Source organism: Salvelinus fontinalis, chromosome 29 (assembly GCF_029448725.1).
Source record: "Salvelinus fontinalis isolate EN_2023a chromosome 29, ASM2944872v1, whole genome shotgun sequence".
Taxonomy (NCBI): domain Eukaryota; kingdom Metazoa; phylum Chordata; class Actinopteri; order Salmoniformes; family Salmonidae; genus Salvelinus; species Salvelinus fontinalis.
The window spans coordinates 8,232,940-8,254,564 of record NC_074693.1 but is presented as its reverse complement, the minus strand read 5'-3'; the positions used below and the strand labels follow the sequence as shown (position 1 = coordinate 8,254,564).

Here is a 21,625-nt window from a genome sequence, read left to right as displayed (position 1 = left end):
AGGATGCCACCTTTCCAACAAGTCCGTTCGTAAAATTTCTGCCCTGCTAGAGCTGCCCCGGTCAACTGTAAGTGCTGTTGTTGTGAAGTGGAAACTTCTAGGAGCGACAATGACTTAGCTGTAAAAAGGTAAGCCACACAAGCTCACCAAACGGGACCGCAGAGTGCTGAAGCGCATAGCGCATATAAATCGTCTGTCCTCGGTTGCAACACTCACTACCGAGTTCCAAACTAGTGTTAGTAACCAAAGAAGTGTTAAACAAATCAAAATATATTTTATAGTATATTTGCCTTGATGACAGCTTTGCACACTCTTGGCATTCGCTCAACCAGCTTCATGAGGTAGTCACCTGGAATGCATTTCAATTAACAGGTGTGCCTTGTTAAAAGTTCATTTGTGGACTTTCTTTCCTTCTAAATGCGTTTGAGCATATAATTTGTGTTGTGACAAGGTAAGGGTGGTATTCAGAAGATAGCCCTATTTGGTAAAAGACCAAGTCCATATTATGTCAAGAACAGCTCAAATAAGCAAAGAGAAATCAAATCAAGTTTATTTTATATAGCCCTTCGTACATCAGCTAATATCTCGAAGTGCTGTACAGAAACCCAGCCTAAAACCCCAAACAGCAAGCAAAGCAGGTGTAGAAGTGACAGTCCATCATTAATTTAAGACTTTAAAAGTTTGAAAGTTTCTTCAAAACCATCAAGTACTATGATGAAACTGGCTCTCATGAGGACCGCCACAGGAAAGGAAGACCCTCTGCTGCAGAGGATAAGTTCATTAGAGTTAACTGCACCTCAGATTGCAGCCCAAATAAATCCTTCACAGAGTTCAAGTAACAGACACATCAACATCAACTGTTCAGAGGAGACTGCGTGAATCAGGCCTTCATGGTCAAATTACTGCAAAGAAACCACTACTAAAGGACACCAATAACAAGAAGAGACTTGCTTGGGCCAAGAAACACGAGCAATGGACATTAGACTGGTAGAAATCTGTCCTTTGGTCTGATGAGTCCAAGTTTGAGATTTTTGGTTCCAACCGCCATGTCTTTTTGAGATGCAGAGTAGGTGAACGGATGATCTCTGTATGTATGGTTCCCACCGTGAAGAATGGAAGAGGAGGTGTGATGGTGCAGGGGTGCTTTACTGGTGACACTGTCTGTGATTTATTTAGAATTCAAGGCACACTTAACCATCATGGCTACCACAGCATTCTGCAGTGATACGCCATCCCATCTGGTTTGCACTTAGTGGGACTACAATTTGTTTTTTAACAGGACAATGACCCAACACACCTTCAGACAGTATAAGGGCGATTTGACAAAGAAGGAGAGTGATGGAGTGTTGCATCAGATGACCTGGCCTCCACAATCACCTGACCTCAACCCAATTGAGATGGTTTGGGGTGACATACTGCAGAGTGAAAGAAAAGCAGCCATCATGTGCTCAGCATATGTGGGAACTCCTTAAGGACTGTTGGAAAAGCATTCCTTATGAAGCTGGTTGAGAGAATGTGAAGAGTGTGCAAAGCTGTCATTAAGGCAAAGGGTGGCTACTTTGAAGAATCTCAAATATAAAATACAATCTGATTTGTTTAACACTTTTTTGGTTACTACATGATTCCATATGTGTTTCCATTTCATAGTTTTGATATCTTCACTATTATTCTACAATGTAGAAAATAGTAAAAATAAAGAAAAACCCTTGAATGAGTAGGTGTGTCCAAACTTTTGACTGATACTCTATAGATAATATATTTATTTGTGTTTATGATTTACCCCTAACCCTACCACCCCTCCCCTAATTGGATTAAACTAATTGACAACAACACTTAGGCTTCTACTTTACACATACTATAAACATTTTACTGACACAGTATATTTTGTAATAATTATCTTTTGTTTGTTTTTAGTCCCGTCCTTCAGCATCACTCAACCCCTCCCATCTGTCTCTGAAGACCATCCAGTTTTGATTTCTATTTGCCACATATTTTTCAACTGTGCTGTGATGTTTCACAAAAGTTCTGAACCTTTCTATTCTCATAGTTTCTACCGTGGTCCTTAGTCTTGGTTAGTAGGTTATTTGCGATGTGTAATCCAGTCATCAAGTGCTGTTTGCATCAATATTTCTAAAGGCCTCCACAAAAAACCTTTCCAATTAAATGTTGACTGCAATGTTAGCTTACCTGACAGAATATTATGCTGATTTGTATCTATGGGGAGGGCATTTTGTTTTGCTCAATTGAATTAAAGGGCAACTACACCCTCCAAAAATATATATATTTTTCCAGATCTAAATGTTTTTCTCCTGATGAGGTTTAAGAATTATTGTGGACTTTTAACATCACATTTTTGTCTTTTAATTATTCATTTTTTTGAAAGGGAAAATCTGAAAATCTATATGAAAACATAGGATTTTTCACGCAGGGCCTTTCCTTCACACAGGACCCAGTTCTCCAGGCATCACTACACCACTGCATAGGGCCGATGGAAAGACAGCAGTCCATTCAGTCTGACGTAATAAGCCAGTAGGTCCCAATCAATAAGAATACAAAAACACAATCATTAGGCTAAGCATTTTCCAATCGCAATTTACAACTATTACCTCCCATTGCAAAAAACGTTTCATGTTTAGCACACAAGGTAATGGGTGATCTAAAGTTTAAATGCAACAATGTTTCAGACACATCGGTTATTTTAACTTCTCGTTGAAAGTTATTCTTGAAAATGGAGAAGCTAACAAATTAGCCATAACATCATCTTCGATAACACCTGCTGCAGCAGCTGCAACCTAGCCTACAATAAAAGTTAGCTAGTTAGACCATGGGAAAACTACTGCTCACTATTGCACAGTGACTTGTTGGCCTTCGACCTGTTGGCCATTACAAGTCAATGTGATTGGTTGATTCCACCATCACTCCAAAATGTTGCCCTAATACAATTGAATGGCAGATGCCTTCTATCAAGCTTCTGATGTCTTAGCCAATGGCTGATTTAGCTAGCTAGATTTATCTAAAAAAAATAATAATAATCTTCAGCGTTAACCTTATCATTTCTATCAAAAAATTGAAGAGATTAAATCAGAACATAATTGAAAATAATAATATATATTATTATTTTGCTATAAATCCTTATCCTTTTTTCTGAAAGCGTAGAAGGCTCTCAAATCAAATCAAATCCTATTGGTCACATACTCATATTTAGCAGATGTTATTGTGGGTGTAGTGGAATGCTTGTGTTCCTAGCTCCTCGTTGTTCCCCACTGTGTTAGGATCAGTAGTAATGTGTAGAGTGGCTCTATTTGCCCTCAACATATATTTGTTTTACCATCATTTACCACCATTTACCATTTGAATGCCTAAAGAATCCATATGTTGTTCTGAAATATGAACACAGAAATACTGGACATTTTGAACTCTTATGATGGTGACGATTTGACAAAATTACAGTCTTGGTCTTGAATTGGACTCGCATTTTTCTGGTCTCGGTCTTGACTTGTTCTCGGACCTCTCATCCCCCACCCCGGTCTCGGTCTCGCCCCCTCTCCGGTATTGGTCTTGACTTGGACTAGATTCCCTCCGGTCTTTGTCTTGAATCGGTCTCGCTTTAGGTGGTCTCGACCACAACACTGCCGTGCACTATATAGGAAATATGGTGTCTTTAGTACAGAGCCTGAGCTGTATAACATAATTCATCTTTAGTAGAAATGTTTTACAGTAGACTATTGCCATGAGACATTCTGTATTTCAGAAATTCACATTCACCTATCATATTACATACTGTAGGATTTTTTGAATTGTGTTAGGGCTCTCATAAAACAATCTCTAGCCTTCAAACGTTTTCAAAATCACAGAAATCGATTGGCCAGTTATAGGGTAAAGGGGAGGGGCTGAAAATGAAAGGAAGAGCTGGAAACAGAAAAGATGCGCTCTACCCCTGTGGAAGCATCCGAAGCAGACAGAGCGATAGAGTGCTATTGTTGCCTACACATTTATCCGCTTCATAGAATATGTCGACAGGCAGCTATTATTTATCCTTTGCCTATGCATTTTTTTTGTTTGCGATTACATTGTAGGGTTTAAATTCGAACCCTTTATTTTAGCATGAGTCCACGAGAACGGTTAACCCGCTTTAATAGGTGTTCTGCATATTCCCTTCTGAGTCTGTGTCTGTATTTGACAGTCGTTATCTGCTGTGTTGGGTCTGTCGTATCTGGTCACGTAGATGCTGCCGGTAAGTCTGTGCGTTCATTACAATAGCTAATCAGTAAGTTAATGCATGGAGATTCTCTGGATGGCTGATAAATATTTCAAGATCATTTATTTTGAACTGTGCATAATGTTGGTTCATTCAGTCCATAACTATGTGTTTACTGCCTTTTCAAGGTTTATTTAGTCTTTCTTAGTCTATTGTGAATGTTTGAAAGAATCAATTTTCTTATTCATTCATAACATAAGCAAGTTTTCTATAAATTGCAGCCTAAATTATTTTTAAAGAATGTACTGAAGTCATTTTTAAATTCAGTAATCTAAAGAACTTCCTGTTGGCTACCTCATGATAAACTGTAGACCATATTATGTGCCAAGCAAGTTTTCATCTATATTTTTCATAGCTTTCTATTTACCACCACAAACCAAGACTACCCCAGCTGTATAGAGCCCCACAGTAGAGGTGTCATAATACCCATAAAACCTAGCAGTCAAACAGGGAAACGGTTCCAATCATTTTTCCACCATACATTTTTCCCATAATGAATTTTAGAAGCCATTAAAATAAGGTCTGTGTTTCGTGTAGGCTTACCCTGGAGTGACGTTTTCCCAACCATTTAAATCTCTCTCGGACAAGGTGATTTTTATCAATATATTCAAATCTATTTACTCTCAGATTAGAAAATGCTAATTAGCATCAAAGTAGACATCATGCAAGACTACAAATCCCTGCAAGCTCCTGCATGTCATCTCTAGCTGACACCTTTGCTAACAGGTATCGTGTCAATTTAAAACTTGCACAAGGCAGTTCACAGAATTGTCAATTTAAAGAAATGTTGTCAAATTTTTCATTACTAAATTTAGATAACATTAGATAGCTAATCCAGAGATGTTTACCTTTGCCTCGATTCGGCAGTCTCGTCCATATCATCATGGTATTTGTAATTCTTTGTGAAAGCCACAGTAGCAGCTAATTAGTGTTTCATTTTTGTGTGGTAAATACCAGCAAATATATTGACAAAAGTCACCTTGTCCTAGAGAGATTTACACAGTTATCAAAACCTCACGCCAGGGTAAGCCTACACAAAACACAGCCCTTATTTTAAGTGTTTCTAAAAATGAACAGTGAAAAATGATTGGAACCATTTCCTTGTTTGACCGCTAGGTTTTATGGGTATGATGACTCATACTGTGGTATTCTATAGGGCTATAATCAAACAAGATAATGCTCATCCAGAGGCGGCGCACCTAGTGGCCTGTGATTTTAATGCAGGAACACGGAAATCTACCATCATGTCACATATGCAACTAGAGATTAAATAACTCTAGGTCTCCTTTACTCCACACAGAAAACACAAAGTTCTCCCTCGCCCTCCATTAGGCAAATCTGACCATAATTCTACCCTCCTGATTTCTGCTTACAAGCAAAACTTCAAACAGGATGTACCATAGACACACTCAATATGGAAGTGGTCCTAATGAAGCGAATAATAAGCTACAGGACTGTTCGCTAGCGCAGACTGGAATATGTGGCATTGAGGAGTTTACCGCATCAGTCACCAGCTTCATTAATAAGTTAATCGACGACATCGTCCCCACAGTGACCGTACGTACATTTCCCAACCAGAAGCCATGGATTACAGGCAACATCCGTACTGAGCTAAAGGTGCTTTCAAAGAGCGGGACACTAATCTGGACGCTTATATGAAGTCCCACTATGCCCTCGGACAAACCATCAAACAGGCAAGCGCCAATACAGGACTAAGATAAAATCCTACTGCACTGGCTCTGACGCTCGTTGGATGTGGCAGGGCTTGCAAATTATCATGGATTACAAAAGGAAATCCAGCCGTGAGCTGTCCAGTGACGCGAGCCTACCAAATGAGCTAAATGGCTTCTGTGCTCACTTCAAGGCAAGCAACACTGAACTTTGCATGAGAACACTAGCTGTTCTGGATGACTGTGTGATCATGCTCTGCATAGCCAATGTAAGACCTTTAAACAGGTCTTAACATTCAAACAAATTACCGGGATGCATTCTCAGTGCATGCGCACATGCGCTGACCAGCTGGCAAGTGTGTTCACTGACATTGTAAACTTCTACCTGACCCCGTCTGTAATATCTACATCTTTCAAGCAGACCACCATAGTCCCTGTGCCAAGGTAATAAATGACCAGCACTCACATTTGTAGACATGAAATGCTTTGAATGTTTCTTCATGGCTCAAGTCAACACCATCACCCCAGACACCCTGGACCCACTCCAATTCACATACCGCCCCAAAAGATCTACAGATAACACAATCTCTATTGCAATCCACACTGCCCTTTCCCACCTGGACAAAAGGTACACCTATGTGAGAATGCTGTTTATTGACTACAGCTCAGCATTCAACACCATAGTGCCCTCCAAGCTCATCACTAAGCTACAGAGGGTAGTGTGAACATCCATGGGGCCAAGCTCCCCACCATCCAGTACCTCTGTAGTAGGCGGTGTCAGAGGAAGGCCCTACAAATGGTCAAAGACTCCAGCCACCCAAGTCATAGACTGTTCTATTGTACTGTTCTACTGTACGGCAAGCGGTACCGATGCACCAAGTCTGGAACCAACAGGACCCGGAACAGCTTCTAGACCCAAGCTACAAGACTGCTAAATAGTTAGTTAAATAATTAAAACTGCATTATGTAACTTTTTGGCTGACCTGACCAAATTTACATAGAAATATTAGTTATAGAACTGTCATTTGCATTGAAAGCAAGTCTAACAAGCGGTTGGTCTGCTCTATGTGCGCTATTTCTATGCTTCCCATTTCATTTTTGTGTCTTTTACTTCTGGTTTTGTACATTAGTTTCAAACAGCTGAAAATACAATATTTTTGGTTATTGAAAATAGATTTCACAGTGGTTTAGATGGTACAATGATTATCTGCACTTGTCTATACTATTGCTTGTTTTGTCACATAAACTAGTTATTTGTTCATATCTACCTCAGTTACCTCGTACCCCTGCACATCGACTTGGTACTGGTACCCATATAACCAGGTTATCATTACTCATTGTGTATTCGTTATTACTTTTACATTTTACTTTTCTATTATTTCTCTATTGTCTTTCTCTCTGCATTATTGGGAAGGGCCCGTAAGTAAGCATTTTACTGTTAGTCTATACCTGCTGTTTTACGAAGCATGTGACAGACATTTATTTGAGTTGATTTTACAATGCCCACACAAGCTTGTTTTATTATATTTTATCAGGAGACATCATATTCAAACCTGTCTAAGAAAATGAAGTGCACAATTAAACATTGAGAAATAAATCAACCAACGAATCTGTCAAACTGTTACCTTCTACTGTCCCCTTTGTTGACATGCTTGTAAATCCTTTGTTTAGAGGAGCAGAGACCGAGCCCTCGGGAGAACAGCCACAGAATAGAACACAGAGAGAGCTATGAGATTACCTATCCACACTGGTTGCAGCCTGCAAGACACAGGAGGTCCGTCCATGGAGAGAAGGTGAGATCCTATCCTATCACTGACATTACCTACTAACTCAGAGAGACATGGTTGTCCTCTAAAATAGCACAACACATTTCACATGTTACATGTTAGAGAGGTATTATGTTAGTTATAATGCTAGAGAGATATAGAGTACATTCGAAAAGTATTCAGACCCCTTGACTTTATCCACATTTTGTTACGTTACAGCCTTATTCTAAAGTGGATTTTTTTTAATCCTCCTTAATCTACACACAATACCCCATAATGAAAAGGCAAAACAGTTTTTTATAAAATTTTGCAATAAAAAAAAAAGAACAAATACCTTATTTACATAAGTATTCAGACCCTTTAATACGAGACTCGAAATTGAGCTCAGGTGCATCCTGTTTCCATTGGTCATTCTTGAGATGTTTCTTCAACTTGATTGGAGTCCACCAGTGATAAATTCAATTGATTGAACATGATTTGGAAAGGCATCAACCTTTCTATATAAGGTCCCACAGTTGACAGTGCATGTCAGAGCAAAAACCAAACCGTGAGGTCAAAGGAATTGTCTGTAGAGCTCTGAGACAGGATTGTGTCGAGGTACAGATCTGGGGAAAGGTTTCAAAAATTTCTGCAACATTGAAGGTCCCCAAGAACACAGTGGCCTCCAACATTCTTAAATGGAAGAAGTTTTGAACCACCAAGAATCTTCCTAGAGCTGGCTACCTGGCCAAACTGAGCAATCAGGGCAGAAGGGCCTTGGTCAGGGAGGTGACCAAGAAGCCGATGGTCACTCAGCTCCAGAGTACCTCTGTGGAGATGGGAGAACCTTCCAAAAGGACAACCATCTTTGCAGCACTCCACCAATCAGGCCTTTATGTTAGAGTGGCCAGACGGAAGCCACTCCTCAGTAAAAGGAACATGACAGCCCACTTGGAGTTTGCCTAAATGCACCTAAAGGACTCTCAGACCATGAGAAACAAGATTCTCTGCTCTGATGAAACCAAGATTGAACTCTTTGGCCTGAATTTCAAGCGTCACGTCTGGAGAAAACCTGGCACCATCCCTACAGTGAAGCATGGTGGTGGCAGCATCATGTTGTGGGGTTCTTTTTCAGTGGCCGGGACTGGGAGACTAGTCAGGATTGAGAGAAAGATGAACGGAGCAAAGTACAGAGAGATCCTTGATGAAAACCTGCTCCAGAGCACTCAGGACCTCAGACTGGGGTAAAGGTTTACCTTCCAACAGGACAATGACACTAAGCGCACAGCCAAGACCATGCAGGAGCGGCTTTGGGACAAGTCTCTGAATATCCTTGAGTGGCCCAGCCAAAGCCCGGACTTGAACCCGATCGAACATGTCTGGAGAGACCTGAAAATAGCTGTGCAGCGACGCTCCCCATCTAACCTAACAGAGCTTGAGAGGATCTGCAGAGAAGAATGGGAGAAACTCCCCAAATACAGTTATGCCAAACAGCATTATACCCAAGAAGACTTGAGGCTGTAATCGCTGCCAAAGGTGCTTCAACAAAGTACTGAGTAAAGTGTCTGAATGTTTATGTAAATGTGATATTTCCGTTTTTTATTTTTAATACATTTGCCAAAAATGTTAAAACCTGTTTTTGCTTTGTCATTGTGCAGTATTGTGTGTAGATTTATGAGGGGGGAAATGTATTTCATCCATTTTAGAATAAGGCTGTAACGTAAAATGTGGGGGGGAAAGTCTGAATTATTTCCGAATGAACTGTATAATGCTAGAGAGATATAATGTTAGAAGGATATAATTCTGGAGAGATATAATGTTAGAGTGATATAATGCCAGAGAGATATAATGCTAGAGAGATATAATGCCAGAGAGATATAATGCTAGAGAGATATAATGCCAGAGAGATATAATGCTGGAGAGATATAATGCTGGAGATCTATAATGCTGGAGAGATATAATGTTAGAAGGATATAATTCTGGAGAGATATAATGTTAGAGAGATATAATGCTGGAGAGATATAATGTTAGAGAGATATAATGCTGGAGAGACATAATGCTAGAGAGATATAATGTCAGAGAGATATAATGTTAGAAGGATATAATTCTGGAGAGATATAATGTTAGAGAGATATAATGCCAGAGAGATATAATGCTAGAGAGATATAATGCTGGAGAGACATAATGCTAGAGAGATATAATGTCAGAGAGATATAATGCTGGAGAGACATAATGTCAGATATAATTTTAGAGAGATATAGCATAAGAGAGATATAATGTTAGATACAATGCTAGAGAGATATAATGTTTGAGAGATATAATGCCAGAGAGATATAATGCCAGAGAGATATAATGCCAGAGAGATATAATACTAGAGAGATATAATGCTAGATAGATATAATGCTAGATAGATATAATGCTGGAGATCTATAATGCTAGAGAGATATAATGCTAGAGAGATATAATGCTAGAGAGATATAATGCTAGAGAGATATAATGCTGGAGATCTATAATGCTAGAGAGATATAATGCTGGAGATCTATAATGTTAGAGAGATATAATGCTAGAGAGATATAATGCCAGAGAGATATAATGCTAGAGAGATATAATGTTAGAGAGATATAATGCCGGAGAGATATAATGCTGGAGAGATATAATGCTAGAGTGATATAATGCTAGAGAGATATAATGCTAGAGAGATATAATGCCAGAGAGATATAATGCTGGAGTGATATAATGTTAGAGTGATATAATGCTAGAGAGATATAATGCTAGAGAGATATAATGCCAGAGAGATATAATGCTAGAGTGATATAATGCTAGAGAGATATAATGCCAGAGTGATATAATGCTAGAGATCTATAATGCTGGAGAGATATAATGCCAGAGAGATATAATGCCAGAGTGATATAATGCTGGAGAGATATAATGCTAGAGATCTATAATGCTAGAGATCTATAATGCTAGAGAGATATAATGCTAGAGTGATATAATGCTAGAGATCTATAATGCTAGAGATCTATAATGCTGGAGAGATATAATGCCAGAGAGATATAATGCCAGAGTGATATAACGATAGAGATCTAGAATGCTGGAGATCTATAATGCCAGAGAGATATAATGCTAGAGAGATATAATGCCAGAGAGATATAATGCTAGAGTGATATAATGCTAGAGAGATATAATGCTAGAGTGATATAATGCCAGAGAGATATAATGCTAGAGAGATATAATACCAGAGAGATATAATGTTAGAGATCTATAATGCCAGAGAGATATAATGCCAGAGAGATATAATACTAGAGAGATATAATGCCAGAGAGATATAATGCCAGAGAGATGTAATGCTAGAGTGATATAATGCTAGAGATCTATAATGCCAGAGAGATATAATGCTAGAGAGATATAATGCCAGAGAGATATAATGCCAGAGAGATATAATGCTAGAGATCTATAATGCCAGAGAGATATAATGCTAGAGTGATATAATGGTAGAGATCTATAATGCCAGAGAGATATAATGCCAGAGAGATATAATGCCAGAGAGATATAATGCCAGAGAAATATAATGCTAGAGATCTATAATGCCAGAGAGATATAATGCTAGAGAGATATAATGCCAGAGAGATATAATGCCAGAGAGATATAATGCCAGAGAGATATAATGCCAGAGAGATATAATGCCAGAGAGATATAATGCCAGAGATCTATAATGCTAGAGATCTATAATGCCAGAGAGATATAATGCTAGAGAGATATAATGCTAGAGAGATATAATGCCAGAGAGATATAATGCCAGAGAGATATAAGGCCAGAGAGATATAAGGCTAGAGAGATATAAGGCTAGAGAGATATAAGGCTAGAGAGATATAATGCTAGAGGTATATAATGCTGGAGAGATATAATGCCAGAGAGATATAATGTCAGAGAGATATAATGCTGGAGATCTATAATTTTAGATATAATGTTAGAGAGATATACCATTATTTGTAAGTTAGAGTGATATTATGTTAAATAAAATGCTAGAGAGATAAAATGTCAGATATAATTTTAGAGAGATATAGCATAAGAGAGATATAATGTTAGATACAATGCTAGAGAGATATAATGTTTGAGAGATTTAATGTTCGAGAGATGTCATGTTCTAGAGATATATTGTTAGAGAGATATAATGTTAGATATAATGTTAGAGACATATAATGTTAAAGAGAGATATAATGTTAGAGATATATAATGTATGAGATATATAGTGCTGGAGAGATATAATGTTAAATAGATATAACGTTAGAGCGATATAATGTTAAAGAGAGATGTAATGTTAAAGAGAGATGTAATGTTAAAGAGAGATATGATGTTAGTGAGAGATGTAATGTTAAAGAGAGATATAATGTTAGTGAGAGATGTAATGTTAAAGAGAGATATAATGTTAGAGAGCGATGTAATGTTAAAGAGAGATATAATGTTAGAGAGCGATGTACTGTTAAAGAGAGATATAGTGTTGGAGATCATGTTAAAGAGATATGATGTTAGAGAGATATACTGTTAAAGAGATATAATGCTAGAGAGAGATGTAATGTTAAAGAGAGATGTAATGTTAAAGAGAGATATAGTGTTGGATATCATGTTAAAGAGATATAATGTTTGAGAGATATAATGCTATAGATATAATGAAAAGGAGATATAATGTTAGAGATATATAATTTTAGAGAGATAATGCTATAGCGATATAATGTTAGATATAATGCTAGAGAGATATAATGCTCGAGCTGATTCAAATCAAAGCCTTTTGATGAGTTGATCATTTGAATCAGCTGTGTGTTGTTTGGGCAAAAACAAAATGTGCACCCCCTTGGGTCCCCCGGACCAGGATTGAGAACCAGTGTGCTAGAGAGATATAATTTGGCATATTTTATTTATTTTACCAGGTAAGTTGACTGAGAACACGTTCTCATTTGCAGCAACGACCTGGGGAGTAGTTACAGGGGAGAGGAGGGGGATGAATGAGCCAATTGTAAACTGGGGATTATTAGGTGACCATGATGGTTTGAGGGCCAGATTGGGAATTTAGCCAGGACACCGGGGTTAACACCCCTACTCTTACAATAAGTGCCATGGGATCTTTAATGACCTCAGAGAGTCAGGACACCCGTTTAACGTCCCATCCGAAAGACGGCATCCTACACAGGGCAGTGTCCCCAATCACTGCCCTGGGGCATTGGGATATTTTTTAGACCAGAGGAAAGAGTGCCTCCTACTGGCCCTCCAACACCACTTCCAGCAGCATCTGGTCTCCCATCCAGGGACTGACCAGGACCAACCCTGCTTAGCTTCAGAAGCAAGCCAGCAGTGGTATGCAGGGTGGTATGCTGCTGGCGTGTTAGATATAATGCTAGATACAACGTTAGAGAGATTTCATTTTGGAGAGATATAATGTTAGATATCATGCTAGAGACATGTAATTTTAGATATAATGTTCAATATAATGCTAGAAAGATATAATGCTAGAAAGATATAATGCCAGAGATATAATGTTACATATAATGCTAAAGAGATATAATGTTAGAGTGATATAATGTTAGATTTAATGCTAGAGATGTATAATGCTAGATATAATGCTAGAGAGATATAATGTTAAAGAGATATACTGTTAGAGAGATATAATGTTAGAGAGATATAATGTTAGAGAGAATGCTAGAGAGATATAATTTTAGATGTAATATTAGAGAGAGATACCATTCTTTGTAAGGTTAGAGATATATAGTGTTCGAGAGATATAATGTTAGAGAGATATACCGTTATTTATAAGGTTAGAGTGATATAATGTTAGAGTGATATAATGTTAGAGTGATATAATGTTAGAGTGATATAATGTTAGATATAATGCTAGAGATATATAATGTTAGAATGATTTACTGTTACAGAGATATAATGCTAGAGAGATATAATTTGAGATGTAATGTTAGATATTAAGCTAGGGAGTTATAATGTTAGAGAGATATAATGTTCGAGAGATATATTGTTAAAGAGATATATTGTTAAAGAGATATATTGTTAAAGAGATATATTGTTAAAGAGACACATAGTTATATATACAATGCTAGAGACATATAGTTATATATATAAGGCTAGAGATATATAGCTATATATAATGCTAGAGTGATATAATGCTAGAGTGATATAATGTTAGAGTGATATAATGTTAGAGTGATATAATGTTAGAAATATACAATGTTAGATTTAATGTTAGAGAGATATAATGTTAGAGAGATATAATGTTAGAGAGATATAATGTTAGAGAGATATAATGTTAGAGAGATATAATGTTAGAGAGATTTAATGTTAGAGAGATTTAATGTTAGAGAGATTTAATGTTAGAGAGATTTAATGTTAGAGAGATACAGCATAATGTCATAATGCTAGCGAGATATAATTTTAGTGAGATATAATGTTAAATGTAATGTTAAAGAGGTGTAATGTTCAAGAGGTGTAATGTTATAGAGATATAATGTTATATGGATATGATGCTAGAGAGATATAATTTTAGAATGATATACTGTTACAGAGATATAATGCTAGAGAGATATAATTTTAGATATAATGTTACAGAGATATAATGCTAGAGAGATATAATTTTAGATATAATGTTAGAGAGATATACTGTTATGTTTAATGCTAGAGAGATATAATGTTAGAGATATAATGTTAGAGAGATTTAATGTTAGAGAGATTTAATGTTAGAGAGATTTAATGTTAGAGAGATTTAATGTTAGAGAGATTTAATGTTAGAGAGATTTAATGTTAGAGAGATTTAATGTTAGAGAGATTTAATGTTAGAGAGATATAATGTTAGAGAGATTTAATGTTAGAGAGATTTAATGTTAGAGAGATATAGTGTTAGAGAGATTTAATGTTAGAGAGATATAGTGTTAGAGAGATTTAATGTTAGAGAGATTTAATGTTAGAGAGATTTAATGTTAGAGAGATATAGTGTTAGAGAGATATAATGTTAGAGAGATACAGCACGTCATAATGCTAGCGAGATATAATTTTAGTGAGATATAATGTTAAATGTAATGTTAAAGAGGTGTAATGTTCAAGAGGTGTAATGTTATATAGATATAATGTTATATGGATATGATGCTAGAGAGATATAATTTTAGATATAATGTTAGAGAGATATACTGTTATGTTTAATGCTAGAGAGATATAATGTTAGTTAGATATAATGCTAGAGAGATATTATTCTATTTCTCTGCTTTTCTACCCAGCAGCACCCGTCTGAGGCAGAGGTCCTCATCACAGCTGAGGGAGAGGAGATGACACTCCGTCTGCACAGGAATGAGTAAGAACCTTACTGTACCATACCATAACATACTGTACTATACCATACCTTACTGTATTATACCATAACATACTGTACTATACCATACCTTACTGCAATATACCATAACATACTGTACTATTCCATTACATACTATACCATACCTTACTTTACCATACCATAACATACTGTACTATACCATACCTTACTGTATTATTCCATAACATACTGTACTATACCATAAAATACTGCACTATACCATAACATACTGTACTATACCATACCTTACTGTATTATTCCATAACATACTGTACTATACCATACCTTACTGTATTATACCATAACATACTGTACTATACCATACCTTACTGCAATATACCATAACATACTGTACTATTCCATTACATACTATACCATACCTTACTGTAATATTCCATAAAATACTGCACCATACCATAAAATACGGTACTATACCATACATTACTGTATTATTCCATAACATACTGTACTATACCATAAAATACTGTACTATACCTTAGCATACTGTATTATACCATAAAATACTGTATTATTCCATAACATACTGTACTATACCATACCGTACTTTATTATTCCATAACATACTGTACTATACCATAACATGCTGTATTATTCCATAACATACTGTACTATACCATAACATACTGTATTATTCCATAACATACTGTACTATACCATACCGTACTTTATTATTCCATAACATACTGTACTATACCATAACATACTGTATTATTCCATAACATACTGTATTATTCCATAACATACTGTACTATACCATAACACTGTACTATACTCTACTATACCATAACATGCTGTATTATTCCATAACATACTGTACTATACCATAACACTGTACTATACCATAACACTGTACTATACTGTGCTATACCACACACACACACACACACACACACACACACACACACACACACACACACACACACACACACACACACACACACACACACACACACACACACACACACACACACACACACACACACACACACACACACAGAGACACACAGAGGGAGTCTCAGACCTCATCCTTCAGGCTATCCCATATGTTTGAGTTTAGTTAGACAGATGTCAAAGTGAACATATGTTTTACATAGGGATGGATGGAGGGAGAGGGGGATGGAGTAGAGAAAGATAGAGGGATGTCACCCGAGGGGAAACAGGAAGTGACTATCTTCTCCATCTGTCGAAAGTAGTGATGGACAGATGAATACTGGATGTTTTTCTGTCAACATTGATGCTGTAATGGCTAACGACACATTGACCCGTGTCACAGTCTCTCATATCATCTGGCTAACAACACAATGAGTCCCTATGGCCACAATACAGAGGGAGCGGTTACATTAACTTCCAGGGAGCAGCAGACTTCCACCTTTAGGACGGGACTGTCATGCATGGTATGGAATGTATTTCTATTAACAAACATAATGGACAGACAACCCGTTTTGACAGTGGACAATAACAGTTAAAAATGAGGTGTGGGGAGTAGGATTAAATCTGGCATCAGGGTTGGATAAAGTTATGGTGGTGACACACACACACACACACACACACACAGAGAGAAAGAGCGTGACTCCGCTGTGTCTGGCTGACCATCCCCTCAGGGAGAAAGCCCCAGCAGGTGGTCACATTACAGCTGGGGGAGTGATTAACATCAGGGTGTGTGTATGTGTGTGTGTCTATGTCATTAGCAGACATTCTTTGAAATGAGATAAAACAGGTACTATTTTACTGAGATTATGCATTAGTAATCTGACTGCTTAACATCCTTTAGTAATCTGACTGTTCAACATCCTTTAGTAATCTGACTGCTCAACATCCTCAGAGGAACCTTTAGTAATCTGACTGCTCAAAATCCTCAGAAGAACCTTTAGTAATCTGACTGCTCAACATCCTTTAGTAATCTGACTGCTCAACATCTTTTAGTAATCTGACTGCTCAAAATCCTCAGAAGAACCTTTAGTAATCTGACTGCTCAACATCCTTTAGTAATCTGACTGCTCAACATCTTTTAGTAATCTGACTGCTCAACATTCTCAGAGGAACCTTTAGTAATCTGACTGCTCAACATCTTTTAGTAATCTGACTGCTCAAAATCCTCAGAAGAACCTTTAGTAATCTGACTGCTCAACATTCTCAGAGGAACCTTTAGTAATCTGACTGCTCAACATCTTTTAGTAATCTGACTGCTCATCATCCTCAGAGAAACCTTTAGTAATCTGACTGCTCAACATTCTCAGAGGAACCTTTAGTAATCTGACTGCTCAACATCCTCAGAGAAACCTTTAGTAATCTGACTGCTCAACATCCTCAGAGGAACCTTTAGTAATCTGACTGCTCAACATCCTCAGAGGAACCTTTAGTAATCTGACTGCTCAACATCCTCAGAGGAACCTTTGGTAATCTGACTGCTCAACATCCTCAGAAGAACCTTTAGTAATCCAACTGCTCAGCATTCTCAGAGAAACCTTTAGTAATCTGACTGCTCAAAATCCTCAGAGGAACCTTTAGTAATCTGACTGCTCAACATCAGAGGAACCTTTAGTAATCTGACTGCTCAACATCCTTTAGTAATCTGACTGCTCAACATCCTTTAGTAATCTGACTGCTCAACATCCTTTAGTAATCTGACTGCTCAACATCCTTTAGTAATCTGACTGCTCAACATCCTTTAGTAATCTGACTGCTCAACATCCTTTAGTAATCTGACTGCTCAACATCCTTTAGTAATCTGACTGCTCAACATTCTCAGAGGAACCTTTAGTAATCTGACTGCTCAACATCCTTTAGTAATCTGACTGCTCAACATCCTCAGAGGAACCTTTAGTAATCTGACTGCTCAACATTCTCAGAGGAACCTCAAAAAGAAAGCCTTCTCCCAGCCCAAGCCCAAGCCCCAGTCCCAACCCTATACCCCACTCTTGTACCCCTGCCTCAGCCCTTACCCCAGTCCTCTACCCCTCTACCCCAGCCCTCTACAATAGTCCTCTACCCAAAGATCTCTTTACCCCAGTCCCTTTTACTCCAGTCCTCTACCCAAAGATCTCTTTGCCCCAGTCCTCTACCCCTCTACCCCAGTCCTCTACAGCAGTCCTCTACCCAAAGATCTCTTTACCCCAGTCCTCTACCCCTCTACCCCAGCAGTCCTCTACCCAAGATCTCTTTACCCCAGTCCTTTTTACTCCAGTCCTCTACGCAAAGATCTCTTTACCCCAGTCCTCTACCCCTCTACCCCAGTCCTCTACAGCAGTCCTCTACCCAAAGATCTCTTTACCCCAGTCCTTTACCCCAGTCCTCTACCCCTCTACCCCAGTCCTCTACAGCAGTCCTCTACCCAAAGATCTCTTTACCCCAGTCCTTTTTACCCCAGTGTACTACCCCAGTCCTTTAACCCAGTCCTTTAACTCCAGTCCTCTTTACCCCAGTCCTCTTTAACCCAGTCCTCTTTACCCCAGTCATGTTTACCCCAGTCCTCTTTAACCCAGTCCTCTTTACCCCAGTCATGTTTACCCCAGTCCTCTTTAACCCAGTCCTCTTTACCCCAGTCATGTTTACCCCAGTCCTCTTTAACCCAGTCATGTTTACCCCAGGCCTCTTTAACCCAGTCCTCTTTACCCCGGTCCTTTACTCAAGTCATCTACCCAAGTCATTTACCCCAGTCATCTACCCCAGTCCTCTACACCAGTCCTCTTTTCCTCAGCTTTCTTTTCTTGTCCCTGAACTCTCCTCTCCTACAGTCCTCTACTGTACACCAGCCTTATCCCCCTGCTCCAGTCCTAGACCTCACCAGCCTTATCCCCCTGCTCCAGTCCTAGACCTCACCAGCCTTATCCCCCTGCTCCAGTCTTAGACCTCACCAGCCTTATCCCCTGCCCCAGTCCTTAACCTCACCAGCCTTATCCCCCAGCCCTTAACCTCACCAGCCTTAATCCCCCTGCTCCAGTCCTAGATCTCACCAGCCTTATCCCCTGCCCCAGTCCTTAACCTCACCAGCCTTATCCCCTGCCCCAGTCCTTAACCTCACCAGCCTTATCCCCTGCTCCAGTCCTAGACCTCACCAGCCTTATCCCCCTGCTCCAGTCCTAGACCTCACCAGCCTTATCCCCCTGCACCAGTCCTAGACCTCACCAGCCTTATCCCCCTGCACCAGTCCTAGACCTCACCAGCCTTATCCCCTGCTCCAGTCATAGACCTCACCAGCCTTATCTCCCTGCTCCAGTCCTAGACCTCACCAGCCTTATCCCCCTGCTCCAGTCCTAGACCTTACCAGCCTTATCCCCTGCACCAGTCATAGACCTCACCAGCCTTATCCCCTGCTCCAGTCCTAGACCTCACCAGCCTCCAGTCAATGGATGTTTATCGTCAGGTTGAGGGAATAAAGGAGATTCAGTTTTCTCTCCTTCTTTCTACCTTGATCATTCTTTCCTTTCATCTCCTTCCTGTTGTCTGGCTGTCATTCTCTCTCTCTTCCCCTCCCGCTCTCATTCTCTCTCTCTTCCCCTCCCGCTCTCATTCTCCCTCTCTTCCCCTCCCGCTCTCCTTCTCTCTCTCTTCCCCTCCCGCTCTCCTTCTCTCTCTCTTCCCCTCTCTATCACCTTATGTCTCCCCCTCTCTCCTTCTCTCACTCCTTCCCTCTCTCCTTCTCTATTTCAGTCTGTCTCTTTTGCTCTTGTCTTTGAATCACTTAATCATAAACCTGCTGTGAATTTGCGTGTGTGAGTGTGTGTGTGTGTGTGTGAGTGTCACAGGGCTTTTAGTCTAATGAAAGGCTATGGTGGGGCCAGAGGAGGACGGTGATTTGGTTAAGAGTCAGGCGGGGCTGTGTTGCTGACTCAGAGAGAGACAGAGAGAGAGAAACGGAAAGATGGAGAGGGAGAAAGAGAGACATGGAAGTACAAGGGAAGGGTAGAGGTCAGGAAAGATAGGCGGAGTTAATGAACGAGAGGAGACATTTGGTCGGTCGCGGGGGGAGGGTTATGTGGTGTTCAAATTTGTTTATTGTCCTGTTCCCCCCTGCACCTCGCCTCCCTCCCGACTCCATTCTGAAAGTACATGAACCCTCTGCCTTGACTATAGAACTCCTCTGTCCACCCCTCTCCTCTCCTCTGTCCACCCCTCTCCTCTCCTCTGTCCACCCCTCTCCTCTCCTCTGTCCAGCCCTCTCCTCTGTCCACCCCTCTCCTCTCCTCTGTCCACCCATCTCCTCTCCTCTGTCCACCCCTCTCCTCTCCTCTGTCCACCCCTCTCCTCTCCTCTGTCCACCCCTCTCCTCTCTTCTGTCCAGCCCTCTCCTCTGTCCACCCCTCTCCTCTCCTCTGTCCAGCCCTCTCCTCTCCTCTGTCCACCCATTTCCTTTGTCCACCCTTCTCCTATGTCCACCCCTCTCCTCTGTCCCTCCCTCTCCTTTCCTCTGTCCACCCATTTCCTCTGTCCACCCCTCTCCTCTGTCCAGCCCTCTCCTTTCCTCTGTCCAATCATTTCCTCTGTCCAACCACCCCTCTCATCTGTCCACTGCTCTCCTCTGTCCACTGCTCTCTGTCCATTCTTTTCCTCTCCTCTGTCCACCACTCTTCTCTGTCCACCACTCTCCTCTGTCCACTCCTTTCCACGCCTATCCTCTCCACCCCACTCCTCCATCCTCCCCTCTCCTCACCTCTCCTCCCTCTCCTCCCCTCTCCACCCCACTCCTCCATCCTCCCCTCTCCTCACCTCTCCTCCCTCTCCTCCCCTCCCCTCTCCACCCCACTCCTCCATCCTCCCCTCTCCTCACCTCTCCTCCCTCTCCTCCCCTCCCCTCTCCACCCCACTCCTCCATCCTCCCCTCTCCACCCCTCTCCTCACCTCTCCTCTCATCCTTTTCCCAGTAGAGTAGTTTAAGCTTCAGGTCATCACAAGTCCCCCACTGTACAGTCAGGATGTAGAGAATGATGACCACACACAGAGACAGACACCAGACCAGACAGACACCAGACCAGACAGACACCAGACCAGATAGACACCAGACCAGATAGACACCAGACAGACAGAGACCAGTTGGACACCCGATAGACGCCACACCAAACAGACACCAGACCAGACAGACACCAGATAGACACCATACCAGACAGACACCAGACAGACACCAGACCAGATAGACACAACACCAGACAGAGGAGAGGAGAGGGGTGGACACCAGACAGAGTCATCTCTTCTCTCTGTGACTTTGGTACGTTTGCTTGTCTTTCCTGTTTTCAGTTGATTAGTCTTCCACCGCTACAGATCTATGTGCTTGTGTGACTTTAGCTTGACCCCCGACTCTCACACACACACACACACACACACACACACACACACACACACACACACACACACACACACACACACACACACACACACACACACACACACACACACACACACACACACACACACACACACACACACACACACACACACACACACCCGGCTCTGCCATAAAGGCCCCTTCATCATTCATTTCTGAGTAGCCTCTAGTTGCGTCATCCCCTGCCACCCCTCCATTTAGCTCTAGTGAAGTCACACACTGAGAGACCCTGATGATGTCATCTGATACCAG

General features: G+C 40.2%; 1 protein-coding gene across 4 annotated transcripts in view; it reads left to right on the top strand.

The window, feature by feature from the left end:
* Positions 1–3,899: 3,899 nt before the first annotated feature.
* The window catches only part of LOC129827382 (disintegrin and metalloproteinase domain-containing protein 19-like), a 61,731-nt gene continuing 44,005 nt past the window's right edge, over positions 3,900–21,625 (top strand). Inside the window, exons 1-3 of one of the 4 annotated variants that reach the window (XM_055888168.1) lie at positions 3,900–4,234; positions 7,600–7,721; positions 14,945–15,015. In XM_055888168.1, coding sequence (XP_055744143.1) covers positions 4,105–4,234; positions 7,600–7,721; positions 14,945–15,015 — 323 coding nt within the window. In that variant the 5' untranslated portion in view covers positions 3,900–4,104. Of the gene's footprint in view, positions 4,235–7,599; positions 7,722–14,941; positions 15,016–21,625 lie in introns of those variants that run through there. The other 3 variants (XM_055888167.1, XM_055888169.1, XM_055888170.1) reach the window with 3 other exon arrangements.